The sequence below is a fragment of the Chelonia mydas genome, chromosome 9 (genome assembly GCF_015237465.2).
Source record: "Chelonia mydas isolate rCheMyd1 chromosome 9, rCheMyd1.pri.v2, whole genome shotgun sequence".
Classification (NCBI taxonomy): Eukaryota; Metazoa; Chordata; order Testudines; family Cheloniidae; genus Chelonia; species Chelonia mydas.
Genome location: NC_057855.1, coordinates 44,057,053 through 44,075,638, shown reverse-complemented (window position 1 = coordinate 44,075,638; position 18,586 = coordinate 44,057,053). Strand labels below are relative to the sequence as shown.

The 18,586-nt window shown below is 46.5% G+C and overlaps 1 protein-coding gene and 1 long non-coding RNA gene across 3 annotated transcripts in view; both read right to left on the bottom strand.

Moving 5' to 3' along the window:
- MAP6D1 (MAP6 domain containing 1) overlaps positions 1-16,199 on the bottom strand; it is a 31,419-nt gene extending 15,220 nt beyond the window's left edge. For both annotated transcript variants that reach the window (XR_006283882.1, XM_027826954.3), the window contains exon 1: positions 15,590-16,199. Coding sequence is in view for 1 of the 2 variants with exons in the window: in XM_027826954.3 (XP_027682755.2) it covers positions 15,590-16,110 (521 nt within the window). In the remaining variant the exon portion in view is untranslated. The remainder of the gene's footprint in view (positions 1-15,589) is intronic.
- LOC122461739 lies at positions 1,874-11,070 on the bottom strand. Its single transcript, XR_006283883.1, has 3 exons — positions 10,909-11,070; positions 7,699-7,751; positions 1,874-3,316 (listed from the first exon to the last, which is right to left on the bottom strand). It is a non-coding gene; the product is annotated as an uncharacterized LOC122461739 (long non-coding RNA).
- Positions 16,200-18,586: the final 2,387 nt, after the last annotated feature.

Below are 18,586 nucleotides of genomic sequence, written 5' to 3'. Positions count from 1 at the left end.
TTTGACGTGCTTTAGTTAGGCTCTACAAGGAGGGTTGCCATTAAACGTTTACTTGGCCATCTGCATTTGAAAGGAGGTAGTGAGAGCAGTCCCTGTATTGTGTGTGCTCTCCGAGTTGGGCTGATTGTGTTGTCACTTCACTCTTCTGTGTTTAACCCACCAGCGTACACCCAGAATCCCTGACAGTAGGCCATGCAAACAAGCCATTCAAATATCAAAATAATGGTTGCACTATCTAATTTTGCTGGGTGCGGTATTCTGCACAAAGTGCAGCTCATCACCCACAGGCTCTGAAATGTATTTTCCAATAAAGTGTCAACCTTTCTGGAGCTATCAGCCAGACCTGCAAAGTAAACACCTGTGACAGCCATAATGGGGGAAGCAGGGAGCAGTGTCAGAGACAGTAACTTAGGAACAGATCCTCATTTAGGTGCCCAACTTCCATTGATTTCAATGGGAATTAGGTACCTAAATACCCCTGAGGATCTGGGCCTTAGAATTGAAGCAGCTTTAACATCAGTAGTTTTACTCTCTGCTGTTTTGGAGTAAGGGTGAGGTATTCAGAGCTATATAAATAGAAATGACCCAAAGCCATATTTGTAGGAATTGCTAAAAACTTGCATTTAGGGCTAGAAAACTGGCTCTTGAGTTGATGGAAGGATTTAAAATAATTGGATTTACCTGTAAAATGTAACAGCCTCCCTGCTGTTCCTTGACAGCTGAATTGCTGTCAGAAAGTGAAATTAAGGGTTGCTCCACAGAGGAGTTTCAGGAGACCAGCCTGGAGTTTTTCCAAATGGTTATCCAACAGGAGTTCTAGACAGCTTATAGATCTGTCACAATTATCCCTCTCTTCATCCTTTAACGTGGGAAGGGAATCTGTAAGACTCACCTAGTACTGTCCTGATGTGTTAGGACAGGAGTTGCCTGTGGAGGGAAGCCCTGAATGCACTTTGAAGGGGTGAAAGGCCCTCTATGGACTGAGGCCTACATCTAGGGAGGAAACATCAAATAGGATCCTTCTGTTCTGGGAGAGATGAACCTTGCTCTGGTGGTTGAAAGGGCACTAAGATGGGCTAGTGGAGAGGGAGCTAGAGTATATAATGTAAATAGAAACTGTTGTAGTTACATAAGGCTTGGTGTGAATTCCAATTTTAAGCCTGAATAGAAATGTTTCAATGAACTGGTTAGTAGGTACCACTGCCACCTACTGGATAGAACAAGCACAGCTTGAGTCATAGGACACTATAGTGCTAACACCTAGTAGACCTCCTATAGTCCATGTGAGAGGGGTGGTTGCTTTTGGAAAAAGGGATTTGAGTTCTTCCCCTATTACCGGTTCTTCCCGTCATGAAGTTCTGATGGGGCAGGGGGGTATATAGCACAGCGGTGAGTGAAATCATCTCTGCATTGGTGTTTCAATATTTGGCTTAGATTAGGCCCTCTTATTTATCTGGTCCAAACCCTTCCGTATCCAGTAGAACAGCATATGCTGTCAGACTGGCCTTATGCTGCATCTTTTCCAGTGAAAAGGCAAGATTGGCCATTAATGCTGGTAGGAAGCAGGCTGGCTGTAGCCCACAAAAGTGGGATTATTAGTAGCTAGTTTCACTGTGTCCTGGGCAGTTTTGGAAGTCAGCTGTCACCAAGGCTAAATTGTCACCTTTCTCACCTGGCAAATCCCATTTCACTTAACCTGGCCTGCTGGCACAAGGAGTAGCAGGACTCAGCCAGGGCATAATTCTAATAGGGATTTGGAGCTGTGTCACACTGGAAATTCAGTGCTGTGTGTTGGGAGTCAGAATGATTTGAGAACCGAGTAAGGAAGAGATGACTGTTATGAAGCCAAATGAAAACTCAATAACCCCCACACTTAGGGATTTCCTAGGATGAGAACCTGCCAACTTCTATACAAGCCGCATAGCTCATTATCCCTTCTTGTCTTTGTGAGCAGTATATTTAGTGCGCCATGCAATGGAATTTTTAACACTACCTGACACAGCAAAGTCACCCTGGGAAGTGGCTGCATACCAGTGTACTTTTAGTAAACAGTCTGCAAGATTTCACCATATGCTTTTGAAATAATAAACAGGCTTTCTCTGTGAGATACACAGGAAGGTTCTACCATTTGCTCAAAATGTAGGGCATCATGGAATTTCTTTATCAGGTACAATAATCCACTGAAATACTGTGTTAGATATTTATAATTACACATCTGCTTTTAGACAGTGCCAATGTCTGTATTTTAATGCTCTACTGTATGTACTGCCTGAAGGTTTACAAACTGATGCTGTGAAAACTATATGAAAAGTCTATTTTTGTTTTCACTCTTTTTGGGAGCAGAGCATTTTTAATATTACTGCTGGTTAAAAAAAAAGTAAATACAAAACGTTGAAATATTTTATGCATGGATTCTATTATTGTAATGTTGGGGTTGTCTCTTTTTTAACTTTGCTTTTCTTTAGCATCTGAAGCATAGATTTGACACATTACATTCCTATCACACTATTCACAGTTTACATTTGTTTTCAGTAGTATGCCAGGTACACTGTTCTTATTTCACTGGTTTCTTGGCATGAATAATTTACCAGTGTCATTCACAAATATCGCATTAAAATTAGCATTGCTCAACTAAAAAATAAAGAGAAAAGATCACACCAGATGGGAGAATGTGACACTCAAATAGTTACAATATGTCTGTTCTCTTCTGCATAGGATCTTACACTGCTTCATCGATGTAATATCTGAACACCTTCCAGTAGAGCATTAAGTGACATGATTAACACCTGCAACCTGTGGTTCATTCTCTCATCTTCTCCCCAGAGGAAGAACTGTGTAGGCATTTGTTTTTTAAATGTATACACTGGTCTGTGTTTATATAGCAACAGCAGGTTAAAGAAGTGCGCCTTGCACTTGGAGTGGAAGATGGCGAGGTCCGTGATGGTCCTTCGTTTCTGGTGAGGGAAGTTCATTCCGCAGTTTCAGACTGGTCCCCGAGAGAGCTCCGTCTTCTGCTCAGATGAATTTTGCCCTTATGGTCAAAATAGGAAATTCCATCCTGCCTGAGCAGCACAGGTGCAACCATGGTCTTCACCCTGGAGCTCAGGCAGTCTTTTTGATATGCTGGCTTCGGGCCATTGAGCATCTTGAAGATAAGGACCGAGATCTTCCGCTCTGTGGAAAGCCAGTATAGAGAGCAGAGGATGGGACTGATGTGCTGGCAGTAGCCTGTGTTGCTTAGGAGACGTGCTGCAACATTCTGTACTAGTTAGCATTTCCTAAAGGCTGATGGTTTCACTCCAGATACACTGCATTGCTACAGTACAGGCAGGAGGTGGACAAAGGCATGTATAACTGAGGTCAGGTTGTTGTCTGTCAGGACTGGACGCGGTCTCCTAGCCCATTGGTGATGATAGAAAGTGTTACTCCTTGATGCTGCTGGAATCCAGGAGCACTCCTAAACTATGGACTTGCTAACATGGCCTCCTATCAAGGCTAATTCAAATACATGTAAAATTCTAAGGGACTTGCCAAAATCTCTATTAATTACATACACAAAACCTATGTTAAAAGAACATTATTAAGATTGCAAAGTTGAACACTCAAAAGTTTGAGTGGGATTGTATGACAAAGTTGCTTGTGGGGGTGGGGCTCAGCAGCCTAGGGCTCATTTCTGGTTTGTCTTATGTTCCTAAAAGCTCATGCTTCAGGGTTTTAGCTGGCCATCTGCCCAGGTCAGAAAGGGATGTCCCTCCCACCTCACGCTATATATCCAGGAAGTGGTTTTTAAATCTTCCTCTGAAGCATCAGGCTGGAGATGGGACATTGGGCGGAGAGAGCCAGTACTCTGAAGTGGTACCAAGCATTCGCTCTCTCAGGTGTTTGGCTGGCTCTTGCTCACATAGTCAGGGTCTTACTGATCGTCCTATGTGGGCTTGACCAGGAATATTTCCCTAGGTCAGATTGGCAGTGACCTTAGGGTTTTTTTTGCCACCTTCTGCAACATGGAATCATTTGCCAGGATTATCTAGCTATAGCTCACTTAATCACTTCCCTGCCTTTGTGGGGGGGCTCAGGCACTGATGCACCTCGGTCCCTCCTGTTCTCTCCCTAGGGCACATAATAGTCTAGTCTCCTGTGGGCCGTAACACTTCAGTCTAATTTTGGCTGTTGGGTTTAATGTGCAGCTGCTGAGTGTGGGTTACCTGTGATATACAGGAGGTCGGGTAGTCAACAGGCAGACCGTGGGCCAAATCTGGACCGCCAGGTGCTTTTGAATGGACCCCAAAATCTTTTTACTTATTATTGTTTTTTATTATTTTTCTCTGGAGTCTGGACCTTGACTGTACCTTGACCAAGAAATATGGACCTTGACAAAAAATAATTGACTCCCCTGGACTAGATAAGTAGGTGGTCCCTTCTGGCATTAAATTCTGACAGGAAATACCAGAATTAAGGTTGCATGTGCAACCCCTTTTGTGTACACATTTTGATACAGTCTTTAATTACATAAATCCCAGGACCCAGCCTCATTCAGTGCACAAGATGGATGCTCACTTAATGGTGCTCACTTAATGAACAGCTATTCAGTATTTTGTTTTTGCCTCATTGTTCAGTGTGTGGCACCAGGCCATATTTTAAAAACACCTCTGTGAGGTGAGGGGTGATTATCCCCATTTTACAGATGATGAACTGAGGCACAGAGAGATTAAAAGTGTCCACTAATTTTGAGTGCCCAATCTGTGACATCTAGGATGTGATTTTTCAGAGTATTATACAGCCCTTCGTATTTTCAAAGCAGAGCTCCGTTATTTCAGTTGCATCTCTGAGTGCTCAGAACTTCCACAAATCAGTCCCCAAGGTCTCAAGTCAGGCATCCAGAAAATGAGGAACACACAATTAGTGACCACTTATGAAAAGTTTGGTTTAAGTGACTTGCCCAACATCACATAGAAATTCTGTGGCAGAAGCAGGGAACGAATTCAGTTCTCCAGGGCATCATCATTCAACTGCCTTAGCCACGAGACCCTCTTTTCTCTTCCTGAAATCCCGTCTCACTCAGTGTATACCTTCCAACTGTTGCAACAAATGAGGCAGGGGTCCTACAGACAACTGTCCACTTCGCTACACAACCCTGATGCATCCCCAAAACAGGTCCTTCCAGTGCACTGAAAGAGGCAGGGATCCTATGAACAAAACAGTATGTGACAATGTACTTAATCAACTGTATCAGAATGCATATGCACAAGCGGGGCCAAATTAAGGTTTCATGGACTACTTTAATTCTGGCATTTCCTAACTTTTGAGTGTTTGTCTTTGCAGCCTTAGTAATGTTCTTTTAACACGGGGGTTTTGTGTAATTTGCTAGGTTTTTAAAAAGGCAAACTGAAAAACAAATTCCATCATGTGGCAACGTATTGATGATACTCAGTTCATCAGCAGGCTTGGAACCTTCATATCAACCGCACATACCTCTGCTTCTGGGGCTAATAGAATAACTGATAGCAATAGTAGGTTATCTTCTATGTGGACCAGCATTAGAAGGGGTCAGACACTTTGCCACTGGGTTTCACAGATGTTGGCTTGGGTTCCTTTCCCAGGCAATGCCTGGGGATGGGAATGTGCTCTAGTAGGCACAGATTCTTCTGCCCATTCTCCCTAAGCTTCACCCCATCTCCTCCAATCTACCCCAGTCCTGTCTCTACCCCACCACTGGCTCCTTGTCCCAGTCCCTTTCTCCTCACCTAGCCAGTCCCAGGCTCCTTGTTCAGTAAGTTATAGCCTCAACCCTCCAGACTCCCCATCCTAGTCACTCTCAAGCTCCCCCCATCTCCTGCTCCCAATCTTGTTGCCTAGCTGTTCCCAGGTCCCTGCAGCCCAACACCTGTCTCATCCCCAGTCTCTTTACCAAGCCAATCCCAGTTCCTTCCTCTGCTCCCTGATCTCTCTCTCTCTTTCTCTCGCTTGCTTACAATCACCTGTCCACATCCACATTCCCCATCTCCGTTCATTCCCGAGGCTCTCAACCAATCTGTGTTGACATTTCTCTCAGCACCTTGTCCCAGTTTCTTTGCCCAGATAATCCCAGATCTTCCCCTACATCCCAGTTCCTTGTCAGATCTGATTCCTAGCCCTTCTGCCCCACTGGTTCTCAGTCTTCTTGCGCTGCCAGTCCCAGTCTTCCCCTCCCCTGCTCCCAGATCTAGTCTGCTCAACCAGCCAGTCGGACTTAGCCCCCTGACTCCCAGTCCCAGTCTCCACCCCACCCACCATGCCAGCCTCCAATCCCAGTCTCTGCTCCCAGGCTCCTTGTCCCAATCTACTCCCCCAGTCCACCTTGCAACTACCTAGCTTTAGCTTCTCTCCTCTCTGCATTTAACTCTGACAGCTTCCTCCTCCACACTGCTATGATGTCAGCTGGGGTTAATGACAGCATGTGGGATCAAGCTCCCTGCTCTCACTTCCAATGCCCAGTCCCACCCCAGCCTGGAGCAAACAGGAGCAACTACTGCAGTGAAAGTCTGTCTTTGCCCCTCCAGCCCTAGGCTGAAGCATGCTCAGTCACTCTATGGGGATAGTCTATGTCCAGTCTGATCACACCTAGGAGCTGTGAGAGGCTGAAGCATGCTCAGTGAGGACAGAATCTTCAGAGATTTCAGCTGCTAAACTCTAGCAATTCTCTTCTAAGCATGTGTGAACTTCAGTTTTTCAGAGGCTTACAATTTGGCCAAATGTGGGCAGATTTTCACAGGGTTGGCAAAAAGCACATCCCTGACAAAAAAAAGACCATCTCCCTGCCTAATTTCAAGTCCCTGTTCCAAAGCATTGGGGCATCAGCACTTTCCAAAGAAAAGGTTGCCAGAATGTTTGTAACATTGAAAAAACAATGTGTTTGCCCCTAGCCTCGTTCTCAGAAATGGTGGAACCAGTTTGGCTAACACGTTCAAAAAAAAAAAAAAGAAAAAAGAAAAAAAAATCACAGAGGCAGAAACCCAGCATGGAAAATTTCAGCCCAAATGGTTAAACTCTGGCAAAGTGAAAACAGTGTCTTATAATGGGAGGTATCAGACAACCTTAATAGGCGGTGGTAGCAAACCCACCTATAATATGCTGGAATTCTGGATAGCATCTTAAATGCTGCCCTCTTCTGGATAGAATGCCTGTCCAGCTCCTGTAAGAAACATAATGGTGCCCTCTAGTGGTTGTAGCATAGTGCTGCAATCTTCAAAGAAATCTAACCCTAAGGAAGGGAGGTTGGCTAGAGAGAAAGGAGGAGCGATATAGGAGGTGGGGAGAAGGAGAGGTGAAGGGAGAGAAGCAAAAGGAATAGCAGAGAAAGACGATAGTGGGAGGAGCAGAAAAGTGGATGGTAACAGAGGAAGGATGGTCCAGTGGTTGGGGCACTGGCCTAGCACTCAGGAGACCTGAGTTCAAGTTCCTGTGCCGTCACAGACATCCTTTGTGACCTTGGTTGTGTCACTTAGCCTCTCTGTGTCTCGGTTCCCATCTGTAAAATGGGGATAATAGCACTCCCCTATCTATTCCATATAAGTTCTTATACTGCACTCATAGCTGTACTATCTGAGCATTTTCACAGGGGTATTGTGAGCCAGTCAGATACTATGGTAGCTGGAGCCATGTAAGTAAGTTATCTAGATAGCTAGAAGAGGAGAAGCAGCAGAGAAAGGGAAGGATTACCTTTATCATAACAGCATCATCCCATAGGTTACCAGGTAGTTTCCTTGAACTCACTGTTGGATGCACAAAGAAGGTGTGGTTCAGCATGTGAATTTAGCTGCTGGGAAGCTACATTACCTTTCTCAGTGGATTATGTGGAAGGACTCTGTGGATAGGTGACCCTGGCCGTTTGGTTTCTGTAATGGTTCTTTTATCCCCCCATGGCTAATCCAGCCCATAGTTTTGGGTGTAGAGTGGGGAGAAGGGATCTGTTCCTCCCAACAGCATGCAACAGGATCCAGTTCTCCAACCTTTCCATGCTGCAGACCACTTCGTAAACAGAAAGATACTCTTGTGGCCATCTGCCCTCCCACCACCTTGCTGTGATCTGAAATCCTGTGCACCTAGACTGCTGGGAAGGTTTTCCAGATCACAGTCTGAGAACCCTTGCAACAGAGCACCTGAAAGCTTGCATCTTTAATAGCACGAAAGTGAAGGCTTCAGTATTAATGGCCCCATCCAGCAGAGGACTTAAGCAAGTAAAGGTAACTTTAAACATTGATTATAATGGGACTATTCATACGCTTACGTGTCTTGCTGGATCAGGCTGAAATCCACACCACCATCACCCCCGCTACGTTAATGCTGCCTCTCAGGTATCTGTCTTGATCATGTGGTGTGTGTTTTTCCACTTAAAAGAAAATGTTCTATTTAACATGAAACAGCCCCCATAATTCACCTTGTTTACACAGTACTGCAGGAGCAGTATTCAAATGCAGGGGAATAGCATAGTCAGTAAAACAATATACTACCCTCATGCATCCATAGATACAGAGAAAAACCCTTCCTCTTCATTCTGTTCCATCCCATTTGCTGAAGAGCTTGTCACGTTGCTCTGTTCTGTGTGACCATGCAGTGATAGAATACTCTAAATACTCCCACACAAGAAGGCAGAGGTTCAGATACCCGAGGAGCCTTTAACCTGGACATTCCTGATGTATGTGTGATTAGTGCATCAGGCTTAGCCTTTCATTACTCTACTTCTCTGCATGTAATTTCTGTTTTCTCCCAAGATAAAGATATAAAAATTAAAAGGCAGTTCCTGCTCAGTGCTGGTCACTTTACACAGGCAACAGTACATGCTGATACTGGGATCCCACACAGCCCTGCCCTCTCATGCACAAGTCTTCTCTGTGATGCTAGTTTGTGGATAAGTACCAACTCAGGATGATGGAACATTTAGTTCCCATGATTTCTGTGGATTATTATTTGTCTTCCAGTATCACCAAGAGGTTCCATGTGCTCATTACTATACTTACATGGAGACAATCCCTGCTCCAAAGATTTTATAATCTAAATAGATGAGATGAGGAACAGACACCGAGAGGCAAAATGACTTGCCCAAGGTCATACAGCAGGTTAACAGCAGAGCTGGGACTAGAACTCTGGTCTCCTGATTCCTAGTTCAGCAGCTTATAAACTGGCGCACATGGCCCCCCCAAACTAGAGAGTTACTTCCAAACTAAAAAGATGAGGGGAGTCCAGTACCTGACTAATGTAATGTGTACATTGGGTAGAATCCTGAAACTCCAAATCATTCCTGCTGCTAACCTCTGTCATTGCAGGACACTGTGGAGCTAAACAATAAATTCACATTGCTTTAAATGCCTGTAAAATGCAATCAAAATGCCACATTACAAAATAACTGATGTGTGAAAGACTCCACTGTGTCAAATGTGGATTTAATGCCAGTGGGGAAAGGACTTTTACCATGACAATAAGGGCCCTCTTTAAACTGGAAGTCACCTCTGTGGAAAGAGTAGACCCCCGCCTGTCTTTTATCTCTGTTAAAACTAATAGGATGTGGTAGCCACAAAGATCTTTTCAAAATTGGAGCATCTCCCACTCCTGCCTTTTTATATGAGGTTTATATTGATCTGGCTTGAAATACATGCTGGAAGTTCAATTTGATTTTGAGTTCATTTGGGACCTAATTCAGCTCCAACTGAAGTCAATGGAAAGACTCCCACAGAAGTCAGTCTGAGTTGGATTGGGCCTTTCCATTGATCATTGTTTCCACTGGTTGATTTGTTCTGCAAAATGGTAGGTCAGGATGACTTGCTTCATACTGTAAGGGAAAGAATACAGCCCGTGTTGGTATGGTGCTGAATTTCCTTCTGTACTCAGTAAGAGTCTGCTGTTAAAAATGTGGGGAGAGACATGGAAGCAGAATTTGCCGAGTGAAGTTCCTCAGGAGATGAAATAGTAGCATCAGCCTGGTGCACACAAACATACTGTAGAATATTTCATCTTTACTGAAGGTTTATTGTCATGTATTTGAAAAAATGTATGAAAACTAATTTACAGTGAAAATTCCACAAGTCCCATTGAAATGTGAAGCCAAAGTTTCGGAATCTTCAAAAATAACTAAAATTTCAAAATTTACACTAATAAACCAGCCAGAAAATGCAGGGCACACTGAGTACAGGGAATAAGACAAGCTGAATCTGAACTCTTCTATATTATCTGTTCAAATCAACTTTTCTTTCCTTGGGAGGGCTTCTCTCTCAATACTGAGCAGGCCCAGCCAGCTGCCTCCAGCTTCTGAGAGCTGCCAGTCACTCTAATGGCAATATGGTTGCTGGCTACTGACTTTGTCTTGTTCACTTTACAGCAGCTATCTGTGCTCGCCTTGTGAAGTCTGTTTCAGTTTGACCTGGTTTGGTACAGAGCTGTGCTACAGCACCTATGATGGGGATGATTCAAAACAGTGTTCACTGTGGGATGGGGGGGAGAAGAGGAGAAAGAAGAGACCTATGGAAAGGGACCCTATTCTCTGAGTGGAGGAGAAGTGGGAGTATTCCTGTCTGAGATCCCCAGCCCCTGAACGAAAGAGAAGAATTCTGCTCAGAGATCCCCATCTTCAAAGCTGGGGAGGAGAGAGAGGCCCTGGCCAGCAACTCATCCTTCAGATATGAGATGAGACAAACTCCACCCTGAGCCTGGGAAGAAAGTCCTCTTCTCCCCATTCCCCTGGGCAAGCAGGAAAGAGAATCCCCTCCTTGTGAGGTCTCAGTGGCTCTCCTTTGATCCCTCCCACACAGGCCTGTACTCTCCCCTGGCTCTTCCAATCCTTGGCTCTTCCCATCATTTCCTCTCTTCTGTGGGTGGCCTAGTGATCCTCAGTTCCCCCTCACTCCCATTGTCTATGTTTGGGCAGAAAGTACTCACCTTTTCTGAACTCTTTGGGGGAAGATAAGGTCCAGTGCCATCTAATCCACAAGTTCAGTCTTCATCAAGTGACCAGGTCACCAATCTGCTTCCCCATTCAGCAGAAAAAAGGAATTTGTTCTGACTCAGCCCACTGTCACTACGGCAGAGCCATTCATACTTCACCACGATTTGAGGACTTCAATAGCTCAGACATAGGTGAGAGGTTTTTCGCAGGAGTGTGTGGGTGAAATTCTGTGGCCTGCATTGTGCAGGAGGTCAGACTAGATGATCATAATGGTCCCTTCTGACCTTAGTATCTATGAATCTATGAAATACTAGTGTCGTCGGCTTCCTGTAGCCTCAAGGAAACCTGGGCTGAACTGCTAGGCAGGCTTCCCTGAGCATAACCTACAAAAGGCAATGAAGTAAGAGCAGCCAGCAGGAGGGTGGATCCATTATAGCAGGATGGAGGAGCAGGTGAGGGATGTGTGTCTGCTGCCATGAAAACTAACCCTATGAACTAGCCTGACCATATAGTCCTCCCTAAAAGAAGAAAATGCAGGAGACCACCTGACCATCTTGGAGGTCATGAGTAGGGAATGAGGCTTGCCAGCCATGCCCTGAAGACAATAGAGGGGAAGGGGTTAAAAGGCCACCAAGCTGCCATCAAAAGACTATAAAAAGTATGTGGTGGAGGAGGCTGGAGAGTCATGGTGGTGAAAACAACCTAGCATTAGGGGATGGGCAGTACTGCAGAGGAGTTCCTCTATTCCAGTTGGCCAAACTGAGGCTCGCGAGCCATGTGCGGCTCTTATACAGTTAACATGAGGCTTGCAAGCCCTCCCCCTGCCGCCCCATTCTCCACCTACCAGACTGGGAGGGGGCTGCTCAGGACCTCTGGATTGCAGTGGGATGGTGGGGTAGGAGCTTCTGTCCAGCGGGGAAGGGGCTCTCGGGGTTTCATCTCTGCGGGGTGCACATGCTGGGGCTCAGGGCTTCAACAGGAGTGGGGCTGAAGCCCCTAACCCGAGCTTCCGGCCGGTGTGCACTGCCCCAGTCAGAGTATAACAACCAGACTAGAACATTAGTCATTAACCCATCCAAACTAACAAAGCCCAATCCTGTGAGCTTTAAAAACCAGACATTCACAAACTCGTAAACTTTCTGCTGTCAAGCAACCATTCACTCTCTCTCTTACTGTCATTTACTGTGACTCCTATAATTTATCTTTGAAAGCACGTAGCTATCTTTAATTTTATCTGAATGTCTTATACCTAGTAACTTTAAAATGTGATAAATTGTTGCGCAATGACAACTGGAGAAGATAGGGACAATTGTTTTAGCAAGATGGAGGCTGAGCAGTGTTTGCCCTGAGTATAATGGTACACTAATGTGCTGGCTAGTGCATGGGTAGGTTCAGTGATGAGCTGCCAAAATCTTACAACCGGTTCCTTCCTCACTCCACGAGGGGGTTGTGGCCAACCCCCGCTCCCCTGGGACTCCTGCCCCATCTAACCCCCTGCGTTCCTTGATGACACCCCCCCCCAGACCCCTGCCCCATCCACCCCCCTCCCCTGTCCCCTGACTGCCCCCAGAACTGGGCAGGAGGGTCTCGTGGACCACCGTAGTGGGTGCCAGCCCCGCCCCGCCCCTAAGAGCCAGAGGGACCTGCCAGGGGGCGAGGTGGGGAGTCCTGGCGTTGCTTACCTGGGGCAGCTCCCAGGAAGCATCCGGCAGGTCCCTCCGCCTGCCTAGGGGCGGGGGCGCGTAGTTAGGGGGGAGCAGCCGCTCTTCCCCACTGATCACATCAAAAGTGGTGCCTTAGGCGCCGACTCCATGGGTGCTCTGGAGCTGGAGCACCCATGGGGAAAATTTGGTGGGTGCAGAGCACCCATCGACAGCTCCGCGCCCGGCCCCAGCTCACCTCACCTCTGCTCCGCCTCCTCCCCTGAACACGCCGCCCTGCTCTGCTTCTCCGCCCACCCATCCAGCGAATCAGCTGTTCGCATGGGAAGCCTGGGAGGGCTGAGAAGCAGGCGGCAGCTTCAGGCTCAGGCCCAGGGAGGCGGAGGTGAGCTGGGGCGGGGAGCAGTTCCCCTGCCCCCCACCCCCCCCAGGTTACCTGCTATGGCGCGGGCGGCCCTCCTCCCTCCCCCCCACCCCAGCTCGCCTCCGCCTCCCTGGGCCTGAGCGCGAAGCCACCGCTTGCTTCTCAGCCCTCCCAGGCTTCCCACGCGAACAGCTGATTCACGGGAAGCCGGGGGAGGGGGTGGAGAAGCAGAGCGGGGCGCCACGTTCAGGGGAGGAGGCGGAGGTGAGGTGAGCTGGAGCTGGGCATGGGGCAGGGCGGGGAGCTGCCAGTACGTGCTCTGCACCCATCAAATTTTCCCCATGGGTGCTCCAGCCCCAGAGCACCCATGGAGCCGGCACCTAAGGCGCCACTTTTGGCCAGTTGTTAAATTTAGAAGCCCTTTTAGAACCGGTTGTCCCATGAGGTTGTCCCTCATGGGACAACCGGTTCTAAAAGGGCTTCTAAATTTAGTAACTGGTTCTAGCGAACCAGTGCGAACCGCCTCCAGCTCACCACTGGGTAGGTCTGTTTGTACCATTTGATCTCTAGTGGATAACCCTAGAACTGCTTAAACATTTCATAAGTCCTCACACTGATGCAACTACTCCAGTAAAAGGCTGTGGCTTTGGGGCAGTGTGCTCTATCTCTGCAGCTGTCATGAAGTTCCTAGACATGGATTTCTTATAATATTGCTGGTTTGGTTTGCAGGTTGGTCTATCCCCCTTGCTCCCTTCCCTGACTACCTACTTAGTCTTAAAATGTACAAGCTTTTCTGCATTTGGAGGATGTTATTTGAGGGTCCTGCACAAGAATTAAGCAGTCAGATGGAAGGATGGTGTGAAAGGTACAAATGCACTGACAACTGGAAACACAAATCTGTGATTGTAATGAGTGCTTACTATGCCCTTGGTTTTGGGATCAGAAAGAAACTCATCCATCTTCAATTTCTGTTTTTTAAATATCTTTCTGGTTATTCTAATTGGTCAGCCTTGCCTATGTCATTTTATACTGTTTGCTGGTCTAAGGCACTTTTTGTTCTGTTTCAAATTGCCTTTATCTATTAACAGTTGTCATTTTGCAGGGCCTTTTTCTATATTATGTGCCAGGCTTTTTGCTGTTTTTAATAAGCAAGAAAAGATACATGATCAAGGTCAACTGCCGCACAGTTGTTTTTAAAGACTTTTTTTTTTATATCCACATCTATATTGTGACAGCTCTCCAGGGTATGGAGTGATAAGGTAACCAATATAAATGCACATGCTGGACTATAATCACGCCAAGGGATTCAAATATTTTTGTCTTAAAAGCGTTTAATGGCATATTTACCTAATCGGTTGTAAAAGAAGGCAATATGTCTGGTGGGTAAATAATACATAATGAAAAATGCATAAATACGTTACCCAGTTATAATAAGATTAATTGCTCTATCAATATACCTAAAAGGCATGTTTAAAAACTGCCATACCTGTGATTATTAGAGGCCATGAAACAATTCCTCAGCAGCCATTCTAGTGAACTTGGCACATTATTTAATAACTACGTTATTTTTAAAGGCTCATATACCCCAGGGATAGACATGGAGGGAGAACTCCAGAGACCAGAACTCCGAAGTAGCCAGTCTCATTTCTTGTTCCAGTAAATAAATGTTTATAACAATGCAGGAAAGACAAAAGGAAAATAAAACAAAATAAATCAATAATTTAAAATGTAAATATAGGTTGTTTGTGACATAATTTTAAATAATCATGAACTTTCCTGGCATTAACAGCTTAAATATCACCTTGTGTGACCTTTTAGACATATGCCAATTACATTCATGTTTCACAAATGTTTTGGGGATACATCCTGTGGTCCCCAAATTCACAGTAAATGCAGTGCCCCAGGGGTTAAACAATTCCAACAGTTGTTGATGTCTTAATCCTAATGTAGTTCAGTGTAACCATTTTGTTGATGTGTACCTATGAGTCCTGGTTATGCTCCTATTGTATTTTACAGTACAGTACTTATGGTATTGCAACTGTAGTTGGCATTATGAGTTCTGCAGCTGTTTATACTAGTGCTTTCTATACTCCTGTTATTCTTTGGCAAAATCCAATACATCCAGTGACTTGACTTGCAGTTATGGCTGATAGTACTACACATACTGTACTGCCTCAGGACAGTGCACATTAGCACTGCAAAATAAATACAGGGCTGGCCAGGGGTGCTGGAACAATTTTTATAGTAGGGGTTAGAGCCATTGAACCAAACTATAAACCCTGCATAGGATGAAAACCACCGCAAGCCAGGGGGTGCTCCTGCACCCCCAGCACCCTCAGTTCCAGCACTGATGGGGCTGGCATAACCTGGAAGAGGGTGATGGGAGATGACTAAAAAAAACCTGAGATTTTTCAGGGCCACATTTCCAAGAGCAACTAGAGGTTCCGGGTGCCCGATCTGAGCCACCTTGTGACGGTCATCATCCCTTTCTGAACAGCATCTCTTAGGGGTTTCAAGCCGGGCACCCCAAATCCCGGCCAGGTTTGGAAAGTCCTGCCCCGGGGTTTCCCTGCCAGCCGTTCTGCAGCCCCCTTGCCCGGGGGGGGGTCTGGGGGGAGCCCCCGGAGCACTGGCCCCGCCCCAGTTTACCTGTAGGAGGTGGTGTTGGCAGCGCCCTGCGGGAAGCCGCTCAGCCGGCTGCTGGCCTCCGGCCGCGGGTCCCTGTCCCCGGCGGGCAGGACGTACACGGACCTGGCCGGGGCGGGGGGCCCGTCTCTCCTGCCCTCGCCGGCCCAGGGGCAGGCGTCTCGCGGCTGCAGGGGCCAGGCTCGGAAGTCCTGCCGGTACTGGGTCTCGGCGGCGAAGGGCTGGCTGCCGGGGGGCGCCGCCGGGCCCCGCTTGTGGCTCCCCCCCTTCCACGACCGCTTGACGGCCAGGCTGTCCTGCGAGGGGGGGGGCCCGGCCGGCGGCTGTCCGCCGCCTGCCCGGGGGCGGCCCTCCGCCGCCGCCGCGCCCCGCCGGGGGCCGCCCCGCGCCGGGCTCGCCGCCTCCTCGGGCTCCTCGATGTCGGAGTAGCTGTGGATGGTGAGCGGCACCGAGAGGTCGGACTTGTCCAGCTGGCTCCAGAAGCGGGCCAGGCAGCACACGCGGCTGATGCAGGGCCACGCCATGGAGCGGGCTGGGCGGCGGCGGGCAGGGCTCGCCCGCTGCGGTGCGCTCCCAGCCGGCCGGGGAGACGCGGACCCCGGCGGGGACTGTCAGCCCCGCCCCCAGCCCCCGTGAGTGCCCCCGCCCCCGGGCTCGGGATGACAGCCCGCACACGTGATCCCTGCCCGCCGCGGCTGCCGGCGAGCTCTGCAAAGCGCCCCCCCACCCCCCATCCAGGGCCGGATTAAGACATTTAGAGGCCCTAAGCACTGAAAAGATTATGGTGCCCCCCCATGTAATTCCAAATAAAAACAATACTATCCCGCAAAACAAAATTTTATTTTTCAAAACGACAACAACATTTACATGTATGCTGAAATTAAAATAGCTTCTTTCTAGCTTTTGGCACCTTAGAGACTAACCAGTTTATTTGAGCATGAGCTTTCGTGAGCTACAGCTCACTTCATCGGATGCAGTGAGCTGTAGCTCACGAAAGCTCATGCTCAAATAAACTGGTTAGTCTCTAAGGTGCCACAAGTACTCCTTTTCTTTTTACGAATACAGACTAACACGGCTGTTACTCTGAAACCTTTCTAGCTTTTGTGATTGCAAAATTCCGGATAAATTCGTCGAAGCTGACTCCAAGAAGCATGTCCGCTTCTGTACACAATAGGGAAAGCGAATCAAGTCTGTCCCAACACCTTGTTCTCTGAGGGTTTTTTTCGGCTGAGAAAAAGAGCGTTTTGCGGAGCAGTTAGTAATCATCAATGTTAGAAAAATACGTAGTGCGAGCTCTACGTTTGGAAATACACATTGTATTCCGTCTTTCACTATTGTGTCATGAAGATCAATGTGACGGAATTTCATTTTTCCTATTTCATTAAACTTTGCGCGCATATAACAGTGGAACTGCCGTACTTCTCCACAGAGATTCATGTTCCAGTCAACAGGGTATGAGTCAACTAGCTTTTGGGAACCTTGTGAATATTGTTCGTCAGATAAGTCCATGTCGTTTAGAAAACAAAATCTACTTGATATTTCTTTGTACACTTCACCTCTCCTCTTCATATGAGCTTCAAGTGTATTCATTATAGCGTAGTAAGTAGGTATGTGATATTTGTCTCTAGGATTCAATGCTGTGTCTGTTGCACTGCTCTCATTTGCTTGTTTTTTCCTGATTCGCTTGTGGGACTGGGCTTCTTTGTAGTTAATATCAGGCAAGATATCTTTTGATATGTCTTCAAATCTTTCGAAATCATTCCTCAAAGTGTGTAAGTGGTCTGCTAATGACTGACAGAGGTCTGCACATGTTTTCAAATCTTTTTCTTGGAGAGCTTGACTTGTGTGGTAAAAGTGTTGTAAAATTTCATTCCACATGGTCAGCATGAATACAAACTCTAGTTCTTGCATCTTGTTTGCAATGTTTTCTGCCTCTTGTATAGTTTCTCCCTTTTGTGATTGGTCTTCAGCTATACTTTCTAATGCATCCACAATCTTTGAGTAGGACTCCAGAATTGCACTGGTTTCCACTGCATGTGCCTCCCAGCGAGTATTAGAAAGAGATTTCAACACACAATCATTGCCCAAATATGTTTTAAGAACTGCCCATCGGTGTGTTGAGGCAGAGAAAAATGTATAAAGTAAGTGGACTGTTGAAAAAAAACTTGCTGCCACCGGACAACAATCAACAGCACTGCAGCCAACAAGATTGAGAGAGTGTGCAGCACATGGTATGAATATGGCATATTGGTTCTGTTCTAAAAGCTTCTTCTGCATTCCTTGATAACGCTCTGACATGTTGGCGGCATTGTCATAAGATTGACCTTGCACTTTGAGAAATCTGTTTTGCAAACTTGGCACAGATAATGCAGTACTTGATTTGCTATTTCTTCACCAGTGTGGCTTTTCAAATTGAGGAATGTTATAAATCGTTCAACTGGTTTTCCATCTGTGGGAGACACATATCTTACTACAATTCTCAATTGATCAATATGTGAAAGATCAGGTGTAGAGTCGACAGATAAACTGAAGTACTCAGCAGTACTTATTTCATCCACAATAGCTAAACGAACTTTGTCACTCATTAGACCAATGAGTTCATCACGTATTGTCTTGGATAAGTATGATGGGTTACCTTTGCAGCATTCCCATATTTTGAGATATGGCCTGCTAAAAATGGGTCAAACTGAGCCACAAGCTCCAACAATCCCAAGAAATTTCCATTCTGCAATGATCCAAATGTGTCATTTGATCCCCGGAAAGGCAGACCACGTTCAGCTCATGTTTGAATAACAGCTATAACACACTGTAAGACATGTTGCCAGTATTCACCCTCCCCTTTAATTTGTTCTTCCAATTTTTGTGTCAATCCAAAGCCCTGTCTTCGATTTAAATATGTCAACACTGAATCTCTGTGAGTAGGGCTATTTTCATGTTGTTCAATTAAAACAATATTCTGCCCATCAGTAAATCCATCTGCAGCAAACCGGGATGTTTAAG